The sequence below is a fragment of the Lithobates pipiens genome, unplaced genomic scaffold (genome assembly GCF_037356315.1).
Source record: "Lithobates pipiens isolate NorthernLeopardFrog02 unplaced genomic scaffold, aLitPip1_a1.2 Scaffold_3, whole genome shotgun sequence".
NCBI lineage: Eukaryota > Metazoa > Chordata > Amphibia > Anura > Ranidae > Lithobates > Lithobates pipiens.
Genome location: NW_027507790.1, coordinates 136,104,209 through 136,132,164, shown reverse-complemented (window position 1 = coordinate 136,132,164; position 27,956 = coordinate 136,104,209). Strand labels below are relative to the sequence as shown.

General features: G+C 40.7%; 1 protein-coding gene across 1 annotated transcript in view; it reads right to left on the bottom strand.

The window, feature by feature from the left end:
• Window positions 1-8,117: 8,117 nt before the first annotated feature.
• Window positions 8,118-27,956, bottom strand: part of FBXL17 (F-box and leucine rich repeat protein 17) — a 991,300-nt gene continuing 971,461 nt past the window's right edge. Inside the window, exon 9 of the mRNA XM_077462311.1 lies at window positions 8,118-11,134. Coding sequence (XP_077318437.1) covers window positions 10,997-11,134 — 138 coding nt within the window. The 3' untranslated portion in view covers window positions 8,118-10,996. The remainder of the gene's footprint in view (window positions 11,135-27,956) is intronic.

Here is a 27,956-nt window from a genome sequence, read left to right as displayed (position 1 = left end):
TAGACACTTGGTATAGGGGATTCTTCAGTTAATTTGAAGGTGTTATGAATGTTGCTTTAATTGAAGCAAATCTGAAAGTTATCACAAGATGGTACCTAGTCCCCACTCATTTGGCAAAAATATATCTGGCTTTTCCCCACTTTGTTTCAGGGGATATAATATTTTAGACTCTATGTACCATATCTGGCAGGAATGTCCAAGGATCCATCGATTTTTGAATGGGATTTGTGCTTTGCTGTATCGGGTCTCATGCGTTGCAATCCCCAAGTCTCTACAGATTTCATTGCTCAATAAGCCATGAGACACAATTTTAAAAAGCTTAAGTTGCAACACTTAATTTCTTTTTTTTTTTTTTTATTCTTTATTTAGTTTTTTTTTTTTTTCCTTACAAATAGAATAAGACAAAAGACAAAAAGAAAGTACATTCAATCACAAACTCGATCTTTTCTTAATATCTTTTACAGTCGAACAAACTTAACATTTCCTACAAATCTACCCACTTTGTCTGGGGTCACAAAACCACCTTGCGAGGCACTTATAATTTAACTCAATCATCTTATGGTCTACCATCGCACTATGCGTTAATTTCATTATTTTCTCCATTGTCTGTAAACTACATTGAGTCCCCAGCTCTCTTTCCCATTTTTTAATATAGGGCGGGCCATCCCGTCCTTCCCCCTCTGATAGAATTTTATAGATTCGACCTATGTTATTTTTTGATTTATCTCTAAGACAGAGCCGCTCGAAAGGCCTATAATCTTCGTCACTTCGAATTGGATGGGGCAATTTTGTAATAAAGTGTCTTAACTGAAGGTACCTCCAGGTATCTATCCGCATAAGTTCCGTGTCCAACCTCAGTGCTTGAAACGTGTTTATTTTACCTCTGTAAATAATATCTTTTACTTGTGCATTATTTTTTATTATCCAGTTTCCCCCCACCTCCTGTTTCCCCGGAATAAAAAAATCATTGTCTTTTAAAAAAATCAAAGGTGAATTATAACTCCATTTATTTTGTGCGTGTGTTCGATCCCATAATTTAAGTGCGATACGTGTTATTTCGTGTGTGTTTAAACCTACTGACCTATACTGAGGAGGGTTCCAAATTATTCGTCCTAACTGTGCTTGACTCATTTCCTTTTCCACACTTACCCACCTTTTATTATTTGCCTCTTTTCCCCATTCCACCACTCGTGTAAGTACCACCGCGTTATAATATTTTTTAAAATCCGGGATTGCAAGGCCCCCCTTTTTTTTTTCTCTGCTCAGTACCGCAAAAGCAATTCTTGGTTTTTTATGTTGCCAGATATACCTTGAGATCAACCCCTTTAATGTCCTGAAGAAAACTAGGGGGAGAGATATGGGCAACATTTGGAACTTATATAGAATCTTTGGGGTCAAAACCATTTTGACCGCATTGATCCGCCCTAACCAGGAGAGGTGACTTATTGAGATTTTTTTTATTTCTTTCTTAATTTCCTCTAATAATGGAATGTTGTTGTTAACATAGATTTTCTTGATAGTATTGGAGAGGTAGACTCCTAGATATTTGATCTCCTTTCGCCAAGGAAACCGAAATTCCTCCCGGAGTCCTACCTTTTCCTGTCCCTTGATATTAATATTTAGGACTTCGGACTTATTGAGGTTTATTTTTAAATTCGAGATTTCACCATATTTTTCCAATAACCTCAGCAAGTTCGGAATCGTGATCCTTGGGTTGGAGATATAGAACAACACATCATCCGCATATGCTGCGAGTTTGTGCTCTTCTTCTCCAACCTTAATCCCTTTTATGTCTGGGTTCTCTCGGATGGAGGCCAGTAACGGTTCCAAGGACAGGACAAACAGAAGTGGGGACAAAGGGCACCCCTGTCTGGTGCCGTTCTCCATTTGAAATTGGGAGGAAGACATCCCATTCACTTTTACCGACGCCTGAGGGTGATTATATAGCACTTTGATCCATTGGATCATTCTTGGTCCAAGACCCAGCACTTTCAGGGTTTCAAACATGAGTCCCCAGTCTACCCTGTCGAATGCTTTCTCCGCATCTATCGACAGGAGTAGTCCTGGGGACCCATTCGTTTTTAAGGCCTGTAGTAGGAGCAACGAACGCACTCCATTGTCCCTACCTTCCCTCTCAGGGATGAATCCGACCTGGTCCGGATGCACCAGGTCGGTCATCCTGTCCTTCAGCCTCGATGCTAAGACCTTGGCAAATAATTTGGTGTCAGCGTTTAGTAAGGCGATTGGCCTGTAACTAGAGCAAAGCGTACTGTCCTTCCCCTCCTTTAGCAACACCGTAATTGAGGCCCGCAGCGCCTCTCCTCCCATCCCGAATTCTCTACCTAAGCCGTTCATATACTTGCAAAGCTTGGGGACTAAGATCTCTTTGTATTTTTGCAGATACGAAATCGTAAATCCGTCTGGTCCCGGGCTTTTACCGGAGGCGGTATCTTTCATAGCCTTATAGATCTCTTCTTCAGTAATGGGTCTGTCTAAGTTACATCTATCGCTCTCAGCTAAACTCGGTAATTTCACTTTATTCAAGAATTCTTTAATTTTGTCTATTTTCCCTAAATCTTTTGCCCATTTCTGTCCTAAGTTATACAGAGCTTCGTAATATTGCTTGAACACCTCCGATATCTCCCTGGATGTATGGGTCATCTTCCCGTTCTTGTCTTGTATTTTAAAATTATTCCCACTCTTCCTTTTCAGCTGTCTGGCTAGATGTCTACTTATTTTATTTCCCAGGTAATGTCTCTCTCTAGTTCTCCTGTCCAATGTCCTCTTTGATTCCTGTTCCATCATATCTTTAAGTTCATCCCTCTTAGTCACCAATAGATGGAGATATTTCTGCTGTTGCCCCCTTAATTTTTTATGGGCCTGTTCTAGTTTATAAACCTCTTCTTTTAGATTTTCTATTTTTTCTAGTCTTTCTTTTTTTTTCCTTGTGCCCATGGAGATGAGGATACCCCTAATATATACTTTATGTGCCTCCCACAAAGTGGCACCGGAAATTTCCTCTGTATCATTAACGGAAAAATAAAATTTGATTTCCTTTAATACTGCCTCCGCAATTTTCTCGTCCTGCAAGAGATTCTTGTTCAAGCGCCACGTGAACGGTAGCCTTTGTATTCCGAGTATCCTCATCCTCATTGACACCGGGCATGATCTGACAGTGTAACTATTCCTATCTTGGTTTCCGTCACTAGATCCAACAGCCTATGGTCAACCAGTATGTGATCCAACCTGGAGTACGTCCCGTGCATGGGGGAAAAAAAGGTGTAATCTTTTATTTTATCATGCTGCAACCTCCATACATCCATCGTTTGATGTTGTTTCATCCAAAGTTTAATCATCTTCAGTGCATTCATATTTAACCCCCTAGCCCGTGACGTACTATCCCAAGATGGCTCCATACAAAAGTTGAAATCTCCTGCGAGGACAACATCCCCCACCTTAAATTCCTCTAACTTCCCCAATACTGTTTTCAAATATCTTATAGGGTTTTTGTTGGGGCAATATACGTTTGCTAGGGTGAGAATCTTATCCCCTAATTTTCCCTTTACAAACAGGTATCGGCCTTCAGGGTCTGTCATCCTATCCATCAATGTGAATTTTATACATTTCTCGAACCCTATTGCCACTCCCTTAGCCCTCTTTATCGGCGAATCCCCATATAGCCAGTTTGGATAATTAACCGAGTATAGTTTAATATTTGTATCCTGAGACAAGTGGGTCTCCTGCATAAATACCACCTCTGCTCTATACTGCTGTAATTTCTTTAACAATTTGTGCCTCTTAGCCAAAGAGTTCAGACCCTTAACATTGTATGACAAGAAATTTACTTCTATCATCTATAGTTTTCCAGTAGGAAGTGAAACGTGGTACGTATTACCTTGGTTGGCTCTGCAAGAAACCTCCCCACCCCACCCCAACCTCCCCCCCTCCCACCCCCTGGCCAACTCCTGACCTCTATTCTGCAGCTGAGGATCTCCTCCATTCTGCAGACTTTACCCGCTAGGGTGCGACTCCGACCACGACCCCCGTGTCTGGGTCCCCCCTGTCACCTTCCCCTAAGGGGAAGGGGGGTCCCCCCGCAGATACGGTATGATGTCAGGGGGCCCCACCTGATCCTTCCACCACCCTCTTACCTCCGTCCTCCCACCCCACTCTCCCCCCACCCCCTCCACCCCAAGAAAAGGGGAAAAAAAAAAAAAAAAAGGAGGGAAGCAACAAGTAATAGACCTTCAAAAAGTCAGACTCCCCGAATCAGTGTCCATTATGTAAGTCCATTAGGGAACTTTGGGGATCTTTGGGACTGGGATCCCTAGATTGTTACAGAAAACCTCCAGCTCGTCTAGGAATTTTAATCTGAACGTTCTTCCATCTCTCTGGACCAGTAAGGCCGCAGGAAACCCCCAACTGTATCTGATGTTTGCCGATCTCAATCGTTCTAATAAAGGTTTTAGAAGTCTCCTCCGAGCCAGTGTTCCTGCCGATAGGTCCGAGAAAATCTGTAAAGAAACCCCTTCATATTGTAACGGGGGCAGCCCCCTAAGCCTGCTCCATATCTTGGCTTTATCTTCATAGTGGCAAAATTTTATAATTACGTCTCTCGGAACCTCTTCCCTCAGACCTGGAGGTTTCCTCACCCTATGTGCCCGGTCGATCTTTAAGTCCTCTCCTACCCCTCTTCCCAATATGAGGTTGAATATTTTTCCCATCTTAACTCCCAAATATTCTCCCTGCTGTTCAGGCAATGCTCTGACCCTCAGGTTTTGGCGTCTATTCTGGTTTTCTTGCTCGTCCAGCTTATATAAAATGTCCCGCTGATCCGTTTGCAATTTTCTTACTTGCGTTTTCAGTTCTAATATTTCATGGGCCTGTTTTCCTGTTAGTTCCTCTGCCTCTTCCACTCTCCTCAGTAAGTGGCCCATATCCGTCCTGACATTTGAAATTTCTACTTTGATGGTATTTTCAAGTTTGGTGAACATTTCCAACATTTCACTTTTTGTGGGGATTTGAGCGATATCCCTCTGTCCCCTCAATTTACCATCCATATCTGAGTCCGATTCCTCCCCTGAATTAGCCCCCAGGGCCCCTGCTGTATTGGATACTTCTCTCTTCTTCTCCTTTACCCCCTGCTGCTTTTTTTCTATTCCGGGGCTTTTTAAACTTGTTTCCTTCAGGTACTTCTGAATCGTACTTGTATTAAGATTCTCTTTTGGTTCATTCGCCTTTTGATTTCTTCCCCTCATGTTCCCCCCTTTTGTCCTTTGACTCCCCAGGATTATTAAAAAGAAAAAAATTCTTTGTTCAGTCTCTCCTTGATTGTGTCACCTGCACTGCGCTGAAAGCTCCAGCCCCAGATCCACTCTCGCTTACTCTGTGATTTTAAGCGGGGAGAACCCTCCCGTCCTTGCTTTTACTGCGATTTTGAGTGAAATCAAGATGAGATTTACAGTGCGCTTCCACAGAAAGGGCCACACATTGTCCCCCTTAGCATTTCGGCGATCAACCACTATACTTTATACGTGGGACAGATTCATCAATTTGTAGGTATATAACATCTTGCAAGTCATTTATAATTATACTCCATTTAATCCTGTTTACATCTTGATCTTCAATATTTAATTCTCTGGAATCGGTTCACTGAGCCCCTGCTGTTCCACTCCTCATTCCCCAGAGTCTCACCAGCCCGGGTCTCCGTGAGCGTTCAACAGGTGGTAATCAGGTCAGGTTCGGATGAAATTCTGCATATATTCAGCATATGTAGTTCAAAATAAACAAAAAACAGAGATAAATACCTGGGGAGGAAGAAGAGTCTTATAGGGTGCTCAGTCCTTAGTCTACGTTCCGTATATCGCTCCTCTGCCCATACAGCCTCCGAAGGAGAGAAAGCAGAGAGTGTCCACTTATAGCTCCACTGTCTTCCAGTACACCAGGGTCATCTTGAAACTTTGATTTGAGTTGTCTGTCTGCCTGGTCCTGGAGCAAGGCTATGCTCGTATCCTCTTTGGGTCTCATGCAGGCACAGCGAGCGCAATACAAGGATGTGGAGGGAGGAATTAGCGGTCTCTTTACCGGCCGGTTAGAGCCCCAGCACACTGGGGTTGTGCTCTCCTGCTTATACCGGCCGTATGTTTAAGGATGTGGGTGGGATGGGATAGGACGGACCGGGCGGCTTCATTCATGGAGCTCAGCGTCCTTTCCCCTCACGCTGCTCCAGCTGATCGGCGGGACTGCCCCCATCTGCTCACACTAGCGCCGTCATCGGGTCCCTCCCCTCTCTCACAGACAGCTCATCACCCCGTCCGCCCCCTAGCACAACACTTAATTTCTTATATCCTGCTAGGGGCTAATATAAATATAGCCTGCTCTTGGAAATTCCCTGCTGTGTCCCTGACCGCCACAAAGCAAAAACTTTCTTGGATAAGGCTCCAGGAACGTATATTTAGCATTCTGCAAGATTCCGTTTCATAGTTTTAATTTACCTGTGAGTCCTGGGTGCAGTAACTGAAGATCTAGGTGAGATAGTTGTTCTTGGTTTATCTACTATTTCATGGTTCATCTTCAGATATGTTAATGCAAGAATTCCACTCAAGTCACTGCAAATGATGAGACTTTTTTTTCCTTTTGTGTTGATTATTGTATGACTTCCCTGTGACAAGTCTAAGACCTATTTGATTATTCTTTATACTGGGTTGATGCTTTGTATTCTGTCTTTTGATTTGTATTGTGTGTCACTTCCTTTAACAAAAAAAAAAAAAAGTGAAAGAAAATGTGTCTCCTCTTATATTGGCCTAACCAAGCTGCTTACATACTGTCAATCCACTGAACAATATTTGTGGCTATTGTCTCTCAGATAATACATTCTAATTTATATTGCAAGAAAAAATCTGCCTTGTCTCTTTCACACGGCTGTCTATTGTCCTGATGTTAGCCAATTTCTACTAAACATACTGTACTTAAGTATATATTTACATTTGTAAAGGAATAATTGGGGATATAGGGATTATAGAGTGTATCTAAAATGGGCAGTTTCACTTATTCCTTCTCATGTCCTTGGACAGTGTGACAACAGGCTATGTGCCACAAGGCAGACAGAACTCAATCTAGGTCTGATTTATAATGAACACAGATTTGTGTTTCTTTCACTATGTTCATCACAATTTAGGACAATGATGTCAATAAAGTGTAAAATGTAAAAGTCAATAGATTTATTTACCTAACAGCCTCAAAAAGTGAGTAAAAACTTTGAAAATGTTATGAGAACCAATTTTACAAAATATCAAGTTTTAATTTATGCTTATTGGTCCTTTAAAGCTGCATTAAACCCTTTATTTTTTAATCTTTTCCCCCTAGTGATCTGGCCAGTAACACTCCTCCTGTATTATACAGACACCACGCTGGATGAATGAACACGGGGCAGATTTGGACAGCAGCATTGTCAGTCTGTCTGGAGGGAGGAGCGTGTTATAAGTACTAGCAGGTTTAAATACACTAACACATTGAAGCTGAACTTCAGCTAATATTTTATAATGCATTCAAAACTGTTTTTTTTTCATTTTGGGATAAAAGTTTATATAAATAAAAGCTGATAATTTTAGGTACCCCAGCCAGTGTCAAATTGTCTATGCTCTTTGTAATTGCAAGAGAGCTTTTCTGTTGAAAAACAACAGACTTACTGGCCAGATCACCAGATGAAAATAAAAGAAAGAGAGCTAAAAAGGAAACGAATACAGCCACCACATTTAGAAATTGATAAGCAACAGTATACTAAATGTTTACTTTGAGGTTTAATTCTGATTTAATTTTAATACAATATCAAAATTTCGATCTATAGCTGTGGATAAAGGTTTTATGCCCATTAAATGGCGTGCTGTAAATTACAAGTCTTCAATGTTGAAAGCCAGATGTGCTCCTGTGCAAAGGTGGCACCTGTATCACATGATGGTCGGTAGCTAAAAGCTCACAGTGGCTTTGTAAAGTGCAAGGTATAGTCATTATGGGTTAGACACTTTAACCCATAGCAAACCAAAAGAAATCTTAATGAAGTCAAATCCATTTAGAGAAATAGACAGCTTAGATAGAAACAAATAAAAAATCCCAGACAGTAAATGTTAAATGTTTTATTCTTCTCTATAACTGGAACAACCTGTTGCCATATGATTATCACTATATATTTGCTGCACAATAAATATATGTATCTGATTCATGCCTTACTGTTTTATAGAAAATATAACAATATCAAATTTGGGAGAAGATCTTGCGTAAATAGAAATGTTCAGTTTTAAATTCTAGAAAATTTAATTGTTCAAATCACTGTCTTAAATATTGTGTTTTGTGTATACAGGTATGCATCTACAGGTTAAGCTTTGCTGTGTTTACTGACCTTGGGACAAGCATGAAATCAGTCATTTGCCAAAGTAGCTTATATGTGGGACTCGATCTTCATCCTATATACTATGCCAAAAACATTTTATACTCACACATGCTCAGATTAGAGCAAGATTTGCAAGCAGGTCAACATTAGTCATACATCTTAGGACGTCAGTTAATGAAAAACTGTTACCAAGCAACTTAGCCAACTCCGTGCTAACATCACTGCATTTGACTAGCTAGGTACAGCCTGGGAGCAAGGCCCCTTTCACACGGGCCGGATTCTATTCCAATCAGCAGAGGATCTGTGAGCCGATCCCCTGCTGATCGGAGTAGAGTGGGTGGATAATACTTTCATGTCTGCTCAGTTTCTAGACAGGGCCCACCCTTCTTTATGGGCATCCGGGAGTAAATGGACTCTGTTATCCGTTTGCATCTGGCTACCTTCGATCCGGAGTCCTCTTCGACCCAAGAATAGGTGGGTGTAAGACCCCTTTCACACCAGGGTGTTTTGCAGGTGCTATAGCGTTAGAAATAGCGCCTGCAATCCACCCGAAAAAAGCTGCACCATTGTTTGTAGTGTGAAAGCCCCACCGCTGCTCCCCATTGAAATCAATGGGGCAGCGTTGAAATACCGCCGGCAAAACGCCGCTATTGCGGCGTTATGCCAGCGGTTCTAACCCTTTCTCGGCCGCTAGCGGGGGTAAAAGCGCCCCACTAGCGGCCGAAATGCGCCTCAAATCTGCTGGTAAAACGCCGCTAAAAATAGCGGCATTTTACCTCCCACGCTATGGACGGTGTGGTGTGAAAGGGGTCTAAACTGACACAAGTCTATCAAAGAGGAAAAGAAGAACAGCTTCTATTGAAGATTGCTCATACAGGTATTTGTTACCTGATACAGCCCCTCTAAATGAAAACAAAAGTTTCATTAGGGATGATAATATACATGCTACACAAATAATTTTGCAATTTAATGAATTATATAAAAGTACGTCCTTCACTTAAAAAAAAATTGATAGATATAAAGTGCAGAAACGTAAAGTTGCTTGTAGTATCTTTCAGCCACTCCACAAGACAAGCTGTTCTGCCAAAGCACACCTTTAGCACGTCCAAGTATTGTCAAAGTCTGCCCTCTAGCCTCTCACTCATGCTTACATAGTGAGGCAACCTGTTATAAAAAAAAAAAAAGAAGAGCTAACGGAAATGTATGAGTGGCAGGAAGAAGTGGTCAAACTTTGACACAACCAGTTTTCAGACACAGCGGCTGGACTAAAAACTACTGCAACCCTAGGTTCTTGCACTTTACCAAGCAAAAATAAAAGACAGATATATAGTGACAGGGTAATGTTAAGCATTACACCTGCTATCGGCTAATTCTAATATTGCCAACAAAATTTAAATTTCTCTCCCTTAGATTATATAAAAGATTTTTCAGAATAATTATTTTATGCTCCTGCACAAGGCTTTTAATCTTTATCAGAAATCTAAAAGCCCTCAAATTATGTGCATCCCTGCTATATCTTTAGGTTCAATAAAGAATTTCTATCTTTGATGAAATAGCTGGATTCTGTGCATCATACTTGATCTTGTGAATACAGTAAAGGGCACCCCTCTCCCACCTACAGCACTATTTTAAAGGATCTGACTAGGTGAATGAAAATGGCCTATTTCTATAACCACAGAATTAACATAGCTAAAGATTTTCAATAAAAATTCTAAGTTCCTTGTAACCTAGAGACTAACACTGATGGCTTAAGAGTTAAAACATAGGCTGATAAAGTACTGCTAAAGTATTTTAAGGTGTTAATCTCACTTCAATGACAATGTTTCCTTCAAAGTTCCATATTTACTCCATCCATTCTAGAAATGCTGTTTATCAAACAAACAGCACCTCACATAGGTCTACAGACAATCTTCTAACACACAAGCACAAATCATATAAGCTGAAGGATGATGTATTGGATCTTTGGAAATTGGAATCAATAGCTCAAAGACAAGAAGTCATATATACACCCAAACCTCCTGTGACCATTTTGTATGTTCTTTAATGACAACTCAGAATAGAAAATTGGGATGAACCTTTGTATGTACAAGAACAAATGTTTCAATGACCAGTTCGCATAAATTAGACGGACATGATGAATAATCTTCTAAATTTCCTATTCTGCAAAGGCTGCATAAATTATAGAGCATGAACTAATTGAGCAGATATAAAATGGAACAGGGAAAAACATCAAGGAAACCTAGTTTGTTACATTGTTGATTTCTTTAGAAGGAATATGGAAGAGTGAGAATTTGATGCTACTGGAACTCACGTGTTTTTATAACACAAAATTAGAACATGTGGCAATCACCTTTCACGCAATTATATCAACCTTATCTAATGGCAACCATACAGAACTAATATTTCAGAACTCAAGCACCCTGAAAAATATCCTTGTCACATAGTAGATGACTCCCCAATCCTACTAAAACACCCAGCACCTAGCAAGCAATGCCATACTGAATGGGGAAACAAGTTTCAAACAAAATCAATGACTTATAGTCTATACTGGTGAATAAAAATGCAAAATGCAGTATCTGCGACATCTTTGTTGTGCTGTTGTGGAAAGAATTAGGGGGCAGAAGATGCATTTGGTGTCCAGCCCATCTGATAAGCCCGTTCCAAGGTTCTCTTGCAGTCCTGAAGAACAGTACTAAAAGTAATGTGTGGATATTGCTGAACCAGCTGCTCAACGGTGGTCTCATTCACCTGCAAAAACAAAGAGAGGACACAGCTGTTGATGGAAATCTCAAAACAAAAATCATAAGTAAATTTGCAAAATATCTGATTTATATCTAGTAGGTATTCTTTTGCATTAAAGCTGTACATCAGAAGTCTCCATATTGAAGTTTAAATCTTTACCACCACCAATCCTCAGTTGCTATACTGATTAAATAGATCATTGAGTTGGAGTCTACTATGGCTATTTTGGTCTTAAACATACATACACAAACTGTTGGAAGCTCAATCGAACTGCCATACTGCATACACTATGTTTTTTTTTTGAAAAAAAAAATTATTGGGGTTTTCACAGTACAACCATGTAAAAAGCAGTAACTCCAAGGTAGAGTTATACACATATTATATATATATATATATATATATATATATATATATATATATATATATATATACACATACACACACACAATTCAATAAAGAAGGTGAACACCATGTTCTTCATTCTATAGGAGAGCAGTAGCTACATTGATATTTATTAAAAGTATGAATTATATTAGAATGCTCTCATCTAAGAAAACATATTCATGTTATTTTCAGGAAAAAATAGGATGTTTGTAGTTACCATAAGATACAGTAATTCTTAGACATTTCAGTTACAATTTTGGACACTGCATAACAAAGAATGTCAAGCTAACCCCTAAATGTCATGGCTTAGTTTTGTGAGCGAGAAGAACCTAGGTCAATAACTCAGAGAGGCAGGACTTGTGTCACTCTAAAGCAGGGGTCTCAAACTGGCGGCCCTCCAGCTGTTGCGAGACTAAAAGCCTCATCATGCCTCTGCCTGTGGGGGTCATGCTTGTAACTGTCAGCCTTGCAATGCCTCATGGGACTTGTAGTTTTGCAATAGCTGGAGGGTCACCAGTTTGAGACCCCTGCTCTAAAGACTTCAAGAGGATGGTTTTACAGTTTTTGGATGAAGGCTGGATAAAAAAAGAAAAAAGCTAATTTGGAGATTGCCATGACCAAAGAAAGGATCAACCTGGTGCTCCAGACCAGGACAGGTAATCATTACTAGGGCAAAAAAGATATTTACTGGGGTAAAGGCCAAATCTTTGGATTGCCAATGCTTGACTGCAGGGAAAGGAAGAACAGAGAAGGCATGTCCAAACTTAAAAAAAACAAACCCATCCAATCAGCAGTTACAGGCTGAAGTGGAACTTCAGGAAAAAAAACGTTGGATAAACAAGGAATGTGCAAGCAAAAGACTAACAAATGAGTACCCCAAGGCTTAAGTGGAACACCCAGAACCCTTGAGTTCAGGGAGATGGAGGTCCAAAACTGAGGGATACACCTGACAGCTAAATGTTCTCTGAAGAGATGTACATGGATATGACAGTCCTCTTTGCAGCAAATCTAAATGGATTTGTTGCTAAGTTGGATATTTCCTTGCTAGGAAGATATTAGGCAAAGTTACCTGCATGACCCCCACTGTTTAAAGTGGGGAACAACAGATATAAGAATGTGTAATACCCAAGTCTATTAAGGCAACAGTGTGGACTACAAAGAACATACTTAACACTGATTAGAGCAGGGAGTCAAATCAATCAGTCAAGTACAGGAGAAGTGCTCAAAGTTTTCTTGAGGTGAAGATCTTTCAGCCTCAAAATGCAGTCCAGAGAGAGATCCCTTGAATTTGGGAAAGTGACTGTTACCATGAACAAGACTCAAAGAGTCAGGGAAGTCTACATATCCCTGAGCAGAATCCTCCCAGGATAAGATAGGAAAAAATTAATAATCCCCACAGAGAGTATATTATGGAAAAATAGTTAGCAGGATCAAGTAGTCCAAAAGACGAGTTTTGTGAATTGCCCTACCCACATTTTCCAAAAGGAGAAGAATTGCCAGGTAAAGATGGACAATACTAGAAGTGAAACTAGATGAAAAGAAATGTCCCCTCAATAACACAAGTAGTTAAAGAAGTAAGTGACAATGAATCTGCTATACTCAAAGAATGTAGCTGATATGATCCATCAGTTCAGGAACTGCAAAAATCTAGGACAGTTACTGCTATCATTCTCCCGGTTGATTGATGGGAGAAAAAACACAAAGAGGGCACAGTGCTCCATCTAGTGAATTACACCAGCTTTCATTCTAGTGGCATCAATGTATTCGATAATTATGTTTTCAGAGGTTGGTTGACACCAGAGGCTGTGCCATAGCTCTAAACCTAAAGAGCACACTGCACTTATCACAATACACTGAAGTCTGGAAAGCACTACATTACAGAACCCACATTCAAGGCAAACCTTAAATCTTTCAGTCAAGGAGGGTTTGGATATAGCTTGAAAAAGCTTATCCACTTCAGGTCGAGTGGCCTTACTCACTGTGGTCAGAGACTGGGTCACACCATAAGCTGCCTCACAGCTCTAAACCTGAAAAGCACTTAGCAGTCAACAAATACAGTACACAGAGGTCTGAAAGTGCCACAATTCAGATCCCAGTGCAAAGTACTCCCATTTCAGGCTAATCTGCAATCTTCAGTTTGGTGAGGTCTGGACTCCAAAGCTGTTGCTAAGAATAGCTGCTGCATAAAGACTAGCTCAAACAGCATATTTGAAGTCCTGATTAAAGTCACCAAGAAAAAATAGAGTATTTTAAGTGAAAAAAAAAGGCAAAATTATAGTTAGAGTTTTTGCAGCACTGAGGAATAGGCGTTCAACCTTGTAGGCCATTAGCAAAAAACTGAGGCATAATTGATGGAGGTGGAGTTATTATTGGGCAGGTTTAAATTGTTATTACTACATTCCTATGTCCCTCAATATACAACTACGAAATAGAAAATTGGTATTTCATCTTGGCAGCTTACACAAATATTACTTGAACAATGTGGTCACGAAGATCTGTGCTCATGAGGTGACGTAATAAAAGGTACCAAAGAAGTTGTTTAATGCCATGCAACATGCATGGTTGTTGCACTAGTGTAACTTAAGCTATAGACTATGCTTCCGATAGCCGACATCAACCAGTGCACATGTTCTGTGGACAGCATTTAAGCCATTCACCCAGAGTTTTGAGGCTGTTTGGCAGGGTCCAAACAGCCCACCAAGCAAATAAAGAATAAGACAATACACTTAAATTTGAAAGACTTGATTTACTGAGGCTCTGCACCAACAGTATCTCAGAGCCACACAGGAATAATGGTGGGGGAAGGACTTTGGGATTGACTTTGTTAAACTCAGAACTACTTACCACGTGACTATTTAACCATCTCTCTGACTCTCTTTATGGGAGCATATTGGCTCACTATTTAAAAAAATCTCACACACTCAAAGTTTAATTTACATCTTTCTTTGCTACGTCAAACAATACAGAATTATTACAAATCGGACCTGAAGATAAAATACCCCAAGAAAATAATTTTTTGCGTTATTCTCTCAGCTGGTAGTTTGTACAAATCTAATGTACATATTTTTTTTTTTTTTTTTACAAAGACCCCTAAGAGACTATTGCTAAGAGTTGCAACTAAAATACCAAAATGAATGTTCCTGTTTTGTACGAAATATTGCTGCTAGAAAGGAAACATTTACATGGGTATGGCTTAATACTGATCTCAGATAACCCAAATTAAGCATACATTTTTTTATACTATGCTTTATCATCATCTACTCTATAATGTGCACAGTCTGTATGTTGGTGCTTAGTGTAGGATGGTGTTGGTACGCTGGTGGAAAGCAAGCAAAAACATTAATTCTATTATTACCATTCTATTGAAATTTCACTCACTTGTCCTTGACGTTCATGAAGGTCATACAGCCAACTAAGATGCATTGGGGTAATATTCATTAGTGCGTCTCCTAAGTATTTTACTGTATATGGATGCAAAGTGACTATTAACAGATTCTTCGTCTTGTGAGTGCTCGTAAAAACAATTAGCACTTTTAAAAAGAAACATATTTAAGAGAGTGAAGTAGCTCTCTGCTGGGTGTCTGAATATGCACATTACATATATTATTTGGTTGCATGCAATATGGCAGTTTATAGAGATAGTTACAAACATATGCACTTTTAAAGAAATGCTTTGCAATTATTGTTTAGCTTAAACATAAAGACCCAGCATCCTACTGAGTTGATTACTTCAATTATTGCCACTGCACAATCCTGTCGTGATGCAGGGGATCAATGTGCAATGAATCCCAGCTTTTGGATGCACTTGCTTTTTATCCTGACATATTCTTCCTTCTATTGCTGATATACAAAGCGATACAAGATATAGGTTCAAGGTTAAGCACAGAATAAAATACAAACACTAGAACTATTGAAATATTTCTATTGCTTACTGTGTGCATATTGCAAATTGAATAGAAATAATCTACTTTAGAAAGCAGAATTATAGCTGATAGAACAGTTTTATTTGATGCAATCTCTAAGAATTTCTCCTTGTTCTTGCTTTTCTGAAAAATAAATACACCTTGCTGTTTTCTACAGTTCAAAGGGAAATGGGAATACTTGCCTTCAGCATCAATATTTTATTTTAGGGGTATCACTTAGTGGTAGGAAGAGAGTTAAGGGTTAGGGGAATAAGATTCAATGTTAGATTAAACGATAGGGTTGGAGAAAGGGTTACATATTAGGAACAGACGTGTTATTTTTAAGTTACAGGTTAAAGTTTAGATCAGAGTTAAAGCCTAAATACCATCGAGAAGATAAACATATCCACATTTACTGCTGTGCAGTACCCCAATCCATGCACAGGCTTAAGACTTAAAGCTGATCTCCAGCCACACTCTCATCCCTTCACCATCATCCTTTTACACCCTCCTCTAAGTAATCACTAGGATTAATTAAAACAGACTAAACTAAAAACACCTTTTATTTTCCCAAAGTCTGTGATCATGTAATGGGCAACGTCCTGAGTTTTCTTTATTTGGAATTGCAGAGGGAAGGTTCCCATGCCATTGCCTGGGTGAAGTCCATACTTTCCATTGGCTGTCTGGTGGTTGGGTTGTCTCAGGCTCCAAAAGATTGCAGCAGCAGCAGGGGCAAGGGGTGGCTGAGTTAGAGGTAGCCCTGGAGTCCAGTGATGACTCACCATTCTCCACTCCTGGTAAAGGGGCTGTGAAGGGTTATGTTATATTCAACTCAGGAAAGTAAAACAAATGGTTTTGGAGGGTGAACCTAGAAGAACAAAGGGTGTTTAACTGCTTGCCGCCCCACGTAACTTCATACAGTATGATGTTGTGGACTTTGAGCGGTGATATCCGATTGATGCCTGCAGCTACAGGCATCATTCAAGATATATATATATATTTTTTTTTAGAGCCGGCTATTCCCTTTACCATAAGAATGATCACAGTGGCTGTTCAGCCCCGTGATCATTCTTCCAACCACCCTACGCCTCGTCTCCCGGCTCGCCCCTGCCATCGGCGAACCGGAGAAGAAACCGACCAGCCCCAGATGCTGACCATAGAGATTTCCAGTGGACCAGATGGTCCCCGGAGTCTCTATGATCATTCGGAGGCCAGCACAATGTTATGACGCCTCTGTATTCGAAAAAATGCCGCCGCCGCTTCGGCTGGGAAGCCATTATCTTTATATTTTTATTTCAGGCTTCCCAGCTTAGAGGTGAGATTTGGGGACTTATTGACCCCAGATCTCACTGTAAAGAGGACGTGTCAAGCACTATTCCTATTACAAGGGATGTTTACATTCCTTGTAATAGGAATAAAAAAGATTTAAAAAAATGTAAAAAAAAATTGTCAAAATAGAAAAATAAAAGTAAAATTAACAATAAAAAAAAACTAAAAATGCCCCTGTCCCCATGTGCTCGCTCGCAGAAGCAAACACATACGATCGTCGCGCACACATATGTAAACGGTGTTCAAACCACACATGTGAGGTATCGCGACCTCCTCTGTAACTCAAAACATGTAACCTCTAAAAAATGTTAAAGCATCACCTATGGGGATTTTTAAGTAGCAAAGTTTGGCGCCATTCCACAAGCGTGTGCAATTATGAAGTGTGACATGTTAGGTATCTATTTCTTTCACATTATACAAAAAATTTGGAGTAACTTTACTATTTTTTTTTTTAAATGCATGAAACATTTTTCCCCTCCAAATAAAAGCGTTTGAAAAAATTCTGCCCAAATATCTTGCAAGATAAAATGGCCCCCATCTTATTCTCTATGGTCTCTGCTGAAAAAACATATATAATGTTTGGGGGTTCTGTGTAATTGTCTAGCAAAGCAAATATGATTTTTATATGTAGGAGAGAAATGTCCGAATTGGCCTGGGTAGCAACTGGTTAAAACCACTAAGGCATTACAGGGGAAGCTTCCTAAATGTTGTCATTTGGATAGGCTTCATGAAAACCAGGTTTTGCTCTTTTGCAGTCAAATTAGAAGCACATATGCAGGGCTATATTGAAGTTCCCTATAGGTTGTTTTTTTTTAACACTACTACTACAGAAATGTTATGAGAGACACCTGTTAATGGAAATCTAATCGTGCCTCGTTCATGGAAATTCTAAACTATTTTTGTATTAAAATAAATGGGTTTGGGTCCTAAAGAGTGAGGCCCCTTTCACATGGACGATCCGTTCAGGTCCGCCTGTCAGTTTTTTCAGGCGGACCTGAACGGATGCTCCATAGAGGTGACAAGTCCGCTGACATCCGACCCGCTCCGAACCGAAAAAGTGTGACGGAGGAAAAAGCTATTTTTCCATCCATCATCGGATCGGATCGGGTGACGATGAACACTGCGGTCCGTCGTCACCCGATCTCCCACAGGGGAGAGCGGCGCTGTGACAGGTCCGTCCCTGCGCAGTGTGCAGAGACGGACCTGTCATCTTCGGCGATCCCCGCTGAGCAAGCGGATATCCACGGGGCGGATCAGCACTGATCCGCCCCGTGTGAAAGGACCCTAACTCCATTCATGTTGTGAAAAAAAAGGGATTTCAACAAACTTTGTTGCAGATTCCTACCGGTTTCTCCTCTAAAGCAATAGCTGTTTACTCTCCAGTGTCTTTTGCATACGAATTGTTTATGAAGGTGATTTTTTTGATTATTGATCATCTATTATCTGATGCACTTGGAAGACTCCAATGAGGCAAGTGGCAGTACCTGCATACATTAACCACTTCAGGCCCTGAAGGATTTACCCCTTTCCTGACCAGGCTATTCTTTGCGATACGGAACTGCGTTGCTTTAACTGACAATTGCGGGGTCATGCGACACTGTACCCAAAACACAATTTATGTCCTTATTTTCACCACAAATAGAGATTTCTTTTGGTGGTATTTGATCACCTCTGCAGTTTTTATTTTTGCCCTATAAACAAAAGGAGAGAAGATTTTGAAAAAAAAAACAACTATTTTTTTTAAAGCTTTTTGCTATAACAACTATCCCCCCAAAACATGTAAAAAATAATCATTTCTTCATCAGTTTAGGCCAATATGTATTCTTCTACAATTTTTTGGTTAAAAAAAATCGCAATAAGGGTATATTGATTGGTTTGCACAAAAGTTATAGCATCTACAAAATAGGAGATATAGTTATGGCAATTTTATGATTTTATTTTTTATTTTTTTACTAGTAATGGTGGTGATCAGCAATTTTTTAGTGGGACTGCGACATTGCGGCGGACAGATCAGACACTTTTTTGGGACCATTGACATGTATACACGATCAGAGCTAAAAAAAGCCACTGATTATTGTATAAATGTCACTGGCAGGGAAGGGGTTAAGACTAGGGGGTGATCAAGGGGCTAAATGTTTCCTAGGAAGGGGTTTCTAACTGTGGGGGGAGTGCACTGACTGGGAGTAGAGAGAGATCACTAGGAACAGCAGATCCCTCTCTACTCCCCTGTCAGAATCTGTTTGTTTACATACGCAGATCCCCGCTCTGGCTCTCTATGGAGCGATCGCAGGTAGCCAGCAGACATCGCAGGCAAAGGCCACTTACATCGGCTCTGGCATCGCACCCCCTATACCCCTTAAAGCAGCCGATGTACACCTACGGAGGTTTGAGCAGCCCTGTCAATCTGCTGTATAATGACATAGCCAGCAAGAGGTCAAGAAGCGATTAAGCCTTTAGCGGGAGCTCACCAAAAAATACACTTTTGTTGCAGATGGTGCCTAAAATCTGATATGTATCCTAGTGCAGACTTCTGGGAAAATATGAGTGAGTTTTGGATAGTAAAACATTTTTTTTTCTGCCAGTAAATACCTTATACAGCCCACTTCCTATTTCTTGTCTGGTAAAAAGCCTAGGCTTATGACATCATGTACAGCTCTCCATCTCACTCTTTGGAGAGTTTGCCAGGAAGGCAGGTGGGGCGAATGATACGAGGGCCAATGAGCACTGCATGGCTGCAGAGCTGGAGGTGTGCCTCTGTGCGAATCCAGGAAGTGAACAAGCAGCAGCTTCAGCTGCCCACAGTTAAAATGGATGCAGCCATATTCAGTGGATGGAGATTTCTACAGCATATTTGGCAAGTACAGAATCACAGTATATATCAAATAATATGCAAAGTGGTTGGAGGGAAGCTTTAAAATGGCAAAGATGTTTTTATTACAAATTATGTGAGCAGACTGCAGTTCCCCTTTAAATTCCAATGGGCTCAATTGACTAAAGCATATCGCATGCAGTATTTGGATTACATGAGACATTTTTCCCTAATATCGCATGCGATACTAAAAATGTCAAATCACTATCTGTTTCTGCGGTATTTACTTCAAAAGCAATACTGCTCAGTAAAAAACACACAAAACCGTATTTAAGTCAATTTACTAAAGGAAATAAATAAATGCATGTGTTAAATAGATAGTGGTCCAGGCATGTAAAATCTCAGCTGGTTAAAGAGCCAACACCCGTCGGCATCCTTAACAGTTCTTAAATAGGTGCTTGTTAAGGAGCTGGCACCCGGTGTTGGGAACTAAAGGAAAGGCCTGTGTGAGCTACAAGTCATAGCTTGCATTGAACTATGGAGCCTTGCATGACAGTGCTGATTGGTCCAACACCATCACATTTGCTTCCATACCAGTAAGTACGAGATATTTCCTTCAGCCCCTGGCACTGAAAAGAACAGCAGGAGACCAAAGTAAAGGTAAGTGTATGCTGGGGCTGGGGAGGGTAAGGGCTAATTTCAGCACTTTGTCATGTTACAAACAAAAATGTAAATTATTTTTGGGGGATTTTATGTGATCGACCAACACAAAGTGGCACATAATTGTGAAATGGAAGGAAAATGATAAAGGGTTTTCAACATTTTTTACAAATAAATATGTGAAATGTGTGGAATGCATTTGCATTCAGCCCCCTGAGTCAATATTTTGTAGAACCACCTTTCACTGCAGTTGCAAGTCTTTTTGGATATGTTTCTACCAGCTTTGCACATCTAGAGTGACATTTTTGCCCATTCTTCTTGGAAAAACAGCACACGCTCTCTCAGATTGGATGGAGAGCCTCTGTGAACAGCAATTTTCAAGTCTTGCCACAGATTCTCCATTGGATTTAGGTCTGGACTGTGACTGGGTCATTCTAACACATGAATATGCTTTGATCTAAACCATTCCATTGTAGCTCTGACTGTATATTTAGGGTAATTGTTCTGCTGGAAGGTGAACCTCTGCCCCAGTCTTTTGCAGACTCGAACAGGTTTTCTTCTAACAATAAGGGGGAGGGAAAATGTGAGACTTTGAATGACAGAATATGTACATATTATGGTAAAGTTGTACATATTCTGTTTGTTTTAACTACATTCAGGTGAACAGCATTTTAGTGGCTATATTCTGCTAATTGGGTGTAAAGCATTTAAACGTGGCCCTTTTTCCTCTCCGTATCACTTGAGAAATGAGTGTGCATGCTCCGTACGAGGTGTGTGCATTGCTCTGAAATGCGTTGTGGTTCTCTCTCCTTACCCCGGTGACATCATACGCATACTGGCACTGCGCCTCAAGCTGGTTCCATCCAACTTACCCGGAACTACTCAGGACTTGCTGGCTTCTTCCTGATTTACTGTGGTCATCGTTGCGGGTACACTCTCAGACCGGAGGCCTTGAGGACTGTCCCCGGTGAGTTCCTTACTTTTCCTAACCTCGATGTGGGTGTTCATTTGACTGCTTGCAATAGTACATAAATATTGCACTGAGAGGCGCTTTTCTGTTTTCTCTCCATGATAGGTTGTGGGGGATCACCCCCTCCACAGTCACTTTTGAATTAATAAACTACAAGTCCAGTGTTCCACCGTGGTAGATGGACTTGTGTGGTAATCAGTGCACTTGTAGTCCATGACACTTCCTCCAGCTCTCCATCTGAAAGCCTGTTTGGAGCTAAAAGCAGAGAGCTGGAGGAAGGGTCCACAAGGGTCTGGCATTGCACCCATGATCCAAAGACTGAAGGTGCAATGCTTTGCAGGCTCCTAGTAAAAAATAAATAATAAATGCTAATTTTTTTTAATTCTCTGCAAAAATATGGGCATTTTTTTTTAAGTGACCTTAGCCTTGAAAGCAAACCTACTGGGTTGCCCAGGCTGGATAGAGCACAGTTTTTTTTTTTAAACGCCAGACTGTGTCCCCTCACATGTAGCACTGCACCCAGTATGATGGCAGCAGCAGTCTCTGATCAGCACTTCTCTAGTTGCTCTGTTGCATCAGCCATTCACTATTCTTCAGGCTGCTTATCAAAAAAAAATTATATGAAATAAAATTTAAAGCCTCTCAAATATTATGTTATATATATATATATATAAATGAACACGCATGTAAAGCACCTGTAAACAATTTTCCAACACATGTTAGGTATAGACAGGCATTAAAAAGAGAATAATTCCAGGGCCAATATTAGTGGTTAACTATATGTTGAAGATGTGTTAAGGCCTATAAAGTGTTACCTACAGTGCCTTGCAAAAGTATTCACCCCCCTTGGCTTTTTACCTATTTTGTTACCTTACAGCCTTTAGTTTAATGTTTTATTTAATCTGAATTATATGTGATGGATCAGAACACAATAGTCTAAGTTGGTGAAGTAATAGAATAGAAAAAAAAAAATAAATATATATATATATATATATATATATATATATATAAAACAATTTTTCAGAAATAAAAAACTGATAATTGGCATGTGCGTATGTATTCACCCCCTTTGTTATGAAGCCCATAAAAAGCTCTGGTGCAACCGATTGCCTTCAGAAGTCACATAATTTGTGAAATTATGTCCACCTGTGTGCAATCTAAGTGTCACAAGATCTGTCATTACATATACACACCTTTTTGAAAGGCCCCAGAGCCTGCAACACCCAAGCAAGAGGCATCACTAACCAAACACTGCCATGAAAACCATTGAAACTCTCCAAACAAGTAAGGGACAATGTTGTTGAGAAGTACAAGTCAGGGTTAGGTTATAAAAAAAAAATCCAAATCTTTGATGATCCCTTGGAGCACCATCAAATCTATCATAAACAAATGGAAATAATGTGGCACAACAGCAAACCTGCCAAGAGACGGTCACACACCAAAACTCTAAGACCGGGCAAGGAGGGCATTAATCAGAGAGGCAGCACAGGGACCTAAGATAACCCTGGAGGAGCTGCAGAGTTCCACAGCAGAGACTGGAGTATCTGTACATAAGACGACAATAAGCCGCACGCTCCATAGAGTTTGACTTTATGGCAGAGTGGCCAGAAAAAAGCCATTGATTTCAGGAAAAAACTAAAATGGCACATTTTGAGTTTGCAAAAAGGCATGTGAAAGACTTCCAAAATGTAAGGAGGAAGGTGCTCTGGTCTGATGAGACTAAAATTTTACTTTTTGGCCATCAAAGAAAACGCTATGTCTGGCACAAACCCAACACATCACCCAAAGAGCACCATCCCCACATGGTGGTGGCAGCATCATGCTGTGGGGATGTTTTTCAGCAGTCAGGACTGGGAAACTGGTCGGAGTTGAGGGAAAGACGGATGGTGCTAAATACAGGGATATTCTTGAGCAAAACCTTTACTACTCTGTGTGTGATGTGAGGCTAGGACGGAGGTTCACCTTCCAGCAATGTCCCCAGCAACAAAAGGGTTAAACTGCTGTGTGCTAAAGCCTATATAGTGACACCTATGGAGAATTTGGGTATTGTAGGTTGTTGGCATGTCACTGCTGCAGTTTTGACATACTTGATATCTATTTATTCAGCTCTTTTTCAGCTTTTATATTCTGCTCAAATGTTAGAGATTTTATTGTGTGTGTGTTAAAATTAAATTTAAGGGTATTTTTTTATTGATAATATAGTAGGGATGTTACTGATTAAAATTTTCGTGTTTGATTAATCGATTATTTTTTTATTGATTAATTGACTAATTTCGATTAATTATAACGCACATACAGATCCAACTACTTTTAGCTGATCTCCTTGCATTGCAACTCTGCATTAGTCAGTAGTTAATGTGGTATACACTATATACAATCACCCCACACTAGTTCGTTTCCACAATCCATGACTTAAGTTCACATTTCACAGATATGTTTTAAATTCAAACTGTAGCACTGACGTAAGTAGTTATTTTTTTCACAGTAGCGTGACAATCCCTCCACCTCCGGTCTAACTAATCACTCTCACCTTATGGCATGGACCCCTGTGCAAACAGGTGCTCATGCAAGCGGGTATCAAAAGGGTTAACACGGACCATAAACTTCTATCACGTCTCCTTAGATCTCAGCAAGGATGCCAAGTCATGGGTAGAAAGAAAAGATCTAAGTCCTCACTGCTTAAATATAAGATTTAATTTTTGTGTTCAAACACAAACTACTCACATAAAAATGATAAAAACACAGCATGTAAAGCCGATCATCGTGTTAGTTCAGTAGGCCAGCAGCGGGTGATGTCATGCGTAGGCCCTCCCCCGTACGCGTTACGTTCAATCAGAACTTCAATGTCACCGGACTCCTCCCCCGTTCCCTTTGTTAGCAGACGGAGGCACTTGGGGGAGGGGGGGAGGAGTCCAGTGACATCGATGTCCGTGACGTCACCGGATCTCTGACGAAACTCCCTGAAGACCCGGAAGCCGACGGAGAGTACCGATCAAAAGAATTTTGATCGATCAAAAAAATTAATCGATTAATCGAGGAATTAATCTTTAATTTCCACAGCCCTATAATATAACTTTGAAAAAAAATCTGCGCAGATATCATGTAAATTGTAACTGCCATCATGTTATTCTAACCAATTTATATAGTGCTCTGGGAGATCTAAGTAATCTCGGGGCTTAAAAAGATGCATTTTTAACGTATATGCAAAAAAAACGAAGAAGAAAAAAAGTCTCCATCAGTAAAAGGGTTGAACTGTTGTGTGCTATACATCACTACTTGACACCTTGTTTTGCAGAAACTTGCCTTTACACTTCTTTTGCTGGAGATGCCAACTAAAGATCAATGTTATCAATTAAAAAATCCAAATCATCTATGCAAGCCCTAATTATCAGATTACTGCATCTAATTACAAGTGTAGAACAGAGAGCTCTAGTAAGAACTAAAATAGTTTATAGGTCACCAGGCATTGAAAGTAATCTATTGTATCAGATGCAATTAGTTGCTGGTTATTAACCTGAGTTTATTATGGTGTTGGTCTTTACATCACGAACCATCCCTAGGAGAAGCATGCTGCTTAATTAAATGGTGCTTCTAATTGCAATGAATATAAATAATCATTTCATAGAAACTGGAAAATTGGAAAGTATTGTAGTGTTCCACACTCCCCATTTGTGCTCTATGAAAGGCTGGAATGATATACAGTGATTATGAATACGCTGCCTTTCATAATGTGGTTATCACAAGCATGTGTTTTTGGAAGTTGACATTTTGAATTTATAATGCGAAAACAAAATGGCATTTATTTCAGCCAACAAGAGCTTTGCTCCAGCGACATGATATGTGGAGTTAAAAAAAAAAAAAAAAAAACTGTAACAATAGCAGTTTGATGAGAAATGAATTCATTTTATTTTCATCATTTGGATCAATAACTCTCTGCTTCTACTGTGTCCTGTAGCCTGGAGGCAGTTGGGTAATCAATGGAATCAAACAGAGGAGCCCTTCACCCAGCTCAGAATCGTCTCTGATCTTTTCTGGGAGCACTCTAGACGCTTGTGAAATTCTAATTCATGTCAACTTCATATCAAAGAAATTCCACGGAGGTTTGGTCATAAAGAGTATCATAGTGGTAACGATTGAAAATCTATTTTTTGCTATATGTTTTTATGTCATCCAAGGCTCGCGTGCTCACTCCACTTTTGCTTGCAGCTCCTTTTGAAGTGCAATAGAACACACTGAACTAATATGCTTCTTATGCTTTAGAGAATGCTTTAATTTACTGTAATATTAAAACAAGGGAGGGAGGAGGCAAACCAGCTGACCATCACCCAACACATTACTTGTAATTTCCTATAGTAAAGAGCAGAGAAAATACATCAGATTGGATTTATTAGAAGGAGGACCACTGCTGAAAATGGAAAGCAAACTATTAAAGCATGTGATTTTTACAAGTGTTTGGGGTGAAGAAATTCTACAGCATCAAAGACAGATATTTTCCAGCATAGTGTACAGTTTCTAAGCCATTACTAATACATTCCATTTTCTCAGAGGAAAGGAAATGATCTTTTATCTGTGCGTATAATGAAACAGCTTGTTCATGACACTATACATAAGGGCAGATTGTTTCTGTTATAGTAAAATAGATGACAGATCTCCACATTTTACATAAAGAACGGTCATTTAGATTTCAATTGTTAAACATTCATGATCCGTTTGCAGCAATTCTACAGGATGACTAAATATGAATGTGCGGGCCAATAGGAAGAAGAGGCAAATCCAGTGTAATACAACAGACACAAAACTTCAATGCAATATACACTACAAAAGTATTGGGACGCCTGCCTTCAAACACACATGAACTGTAATGGCATCCCAGTCTTAGTCCGTAGGGTAAATATTGAGTTGGCCCAGCCTTTGCAGCTACAACTGCTTCAACTCTTCTGGGAAGGCTGTCCACAAGGTTTAGGAGTGTGTCTATGGAATTATTTGACCATTCTTCCAGAAGCGAATTTGTATGGTCAGGCACTGATGTTGGACAAGAAGGCCTGGCTCAGTCTCTACTCTAATTCATCCCAAAGGTGTTCTATCGGGTTGAGGTGAAGGCCAGTTCCTCCACCCCAAACTCGCTCATCCATGTCTTTATGGATCTTGCATTATGCACTGGCCCAAATCATGTTGTAGATGGGGGATTATGGTCGGGGGGTTGTTTTTCAGGGGTTGGGCTTGTCCTCTAAGTTCCAGTGAAAGGAACTCTTAGGGCATCAGACTACCAAGACATTTTGGACAATTTCATGCTCCCAACTTTGTGGGAACAGTTTGGGGATGGTCCCTTCATCTTCCAATGTGACTGTGCACAAGTGCACAAAGCAAGGTCTATAAAGACATGGATGAGTGATTTTGGGGTGGAGGAACTTGACTGGTCTGCACAGAGTCCCAACCTCAGCCCGATAGAACACCTTTGAGATGAATTAGAGTGGAGTCTGCAAGCCAGGCCTTCTCATCCAACATCAGTGCCTGACCTCACAAATGCACTTCTGGAAGAATGGTCAAACAATCCCATAGACACTCCTAAACCTTGTGGACTGCATTCTCAGAATATTTGAAGCTGGTACAGTTGCAAAGGATGGGCCAACTCAATGTTGAACACTAAGGACTAAGATGCCATTAAAATTCATGTGCGTGTAAAGGCAGGTGTCCCAATACTTTTGACAATATAGTGTATGTCTGTGTGAGGAAGCTTGTGCTGACGGCTGGGCCGTTTCTCAGCTATGGCAAGTTCTGGAAGCAGCATTTTTACTGGGGCAAAATTCATTTTAAATTAACATGTTATGCTTACCTGCTCTATGTAGTGGTTTTGCACAGAGCAAACCCAATACGCTTCTTCTTGAGTCCCCCAGGGGGGCTCCTGTCTCCTCCCCCTGACCAGTGTCCTCAGTAGCAAGCTGTTTGCTATGGGGCACTGGTGCGTGCTCGTTCCCAAACCCTGCTCTATGTGCCCATAAGATCCATCACATGCCTGTTGAAGCAGGGCTGGTACAAGGAGTTTTGACACCCTAGGCAAAACCTAATTTTGCTGCCCCCTGGCTCCACCCCTGACCCCACCTTTTTAATGAAGCGCCCAAATGAAGCCCACCAGTGCCCATCAGGTGCAGCCTCACCAGCGCCCATCAATGCCGCCTCAACAGCGCCCGCCAATGCAGCCTCACCAGCGCCCATCAACGCCACCTCACCAGCGCCCATCAATGCCACCTCACCAGCGCCCATCAATGCAGCCTCACCAGCGTCCATCAAATGTAGCCTCTCCAGCGGCCATCAAATGTAGCCTCACCAGCGCCCATCAATGCAGCCTCACCAGCGCCCATCAAGCAGCCTCACCAGCGCCCATCAAATGCAGCATCACCACCGCCCATCAAATGCAGCCTCACCAGCGCCCATCAATGAATGTTTGCTTGCTTCCATTCATTCGGGAGTCGGGACACAGACACAGTCCTCCGCCGCCGCTGCACCTCGGACACTATGTGCGAACAGAATGGCCACTGCCTGTTGATGCTGAGACTTAGTTGCTTGCTGCAGAGAGAAGAAAGTATGAACACCAGTGACTGGGCGCCTTAGGCAGCCGGGCGTCCTAGTCAGCTGCCTAGTTTGCCAATGGTAGCACCGGCTCTGTGTTGAAGGTGTCCTGCGTGGCTTCAAAATGTTGCACTGTGTCATCTGTGATGTGATCATTATTTAATAAAGATTTGGATGTAATTGACGATCCGTAGTGTGCTGCCAAAT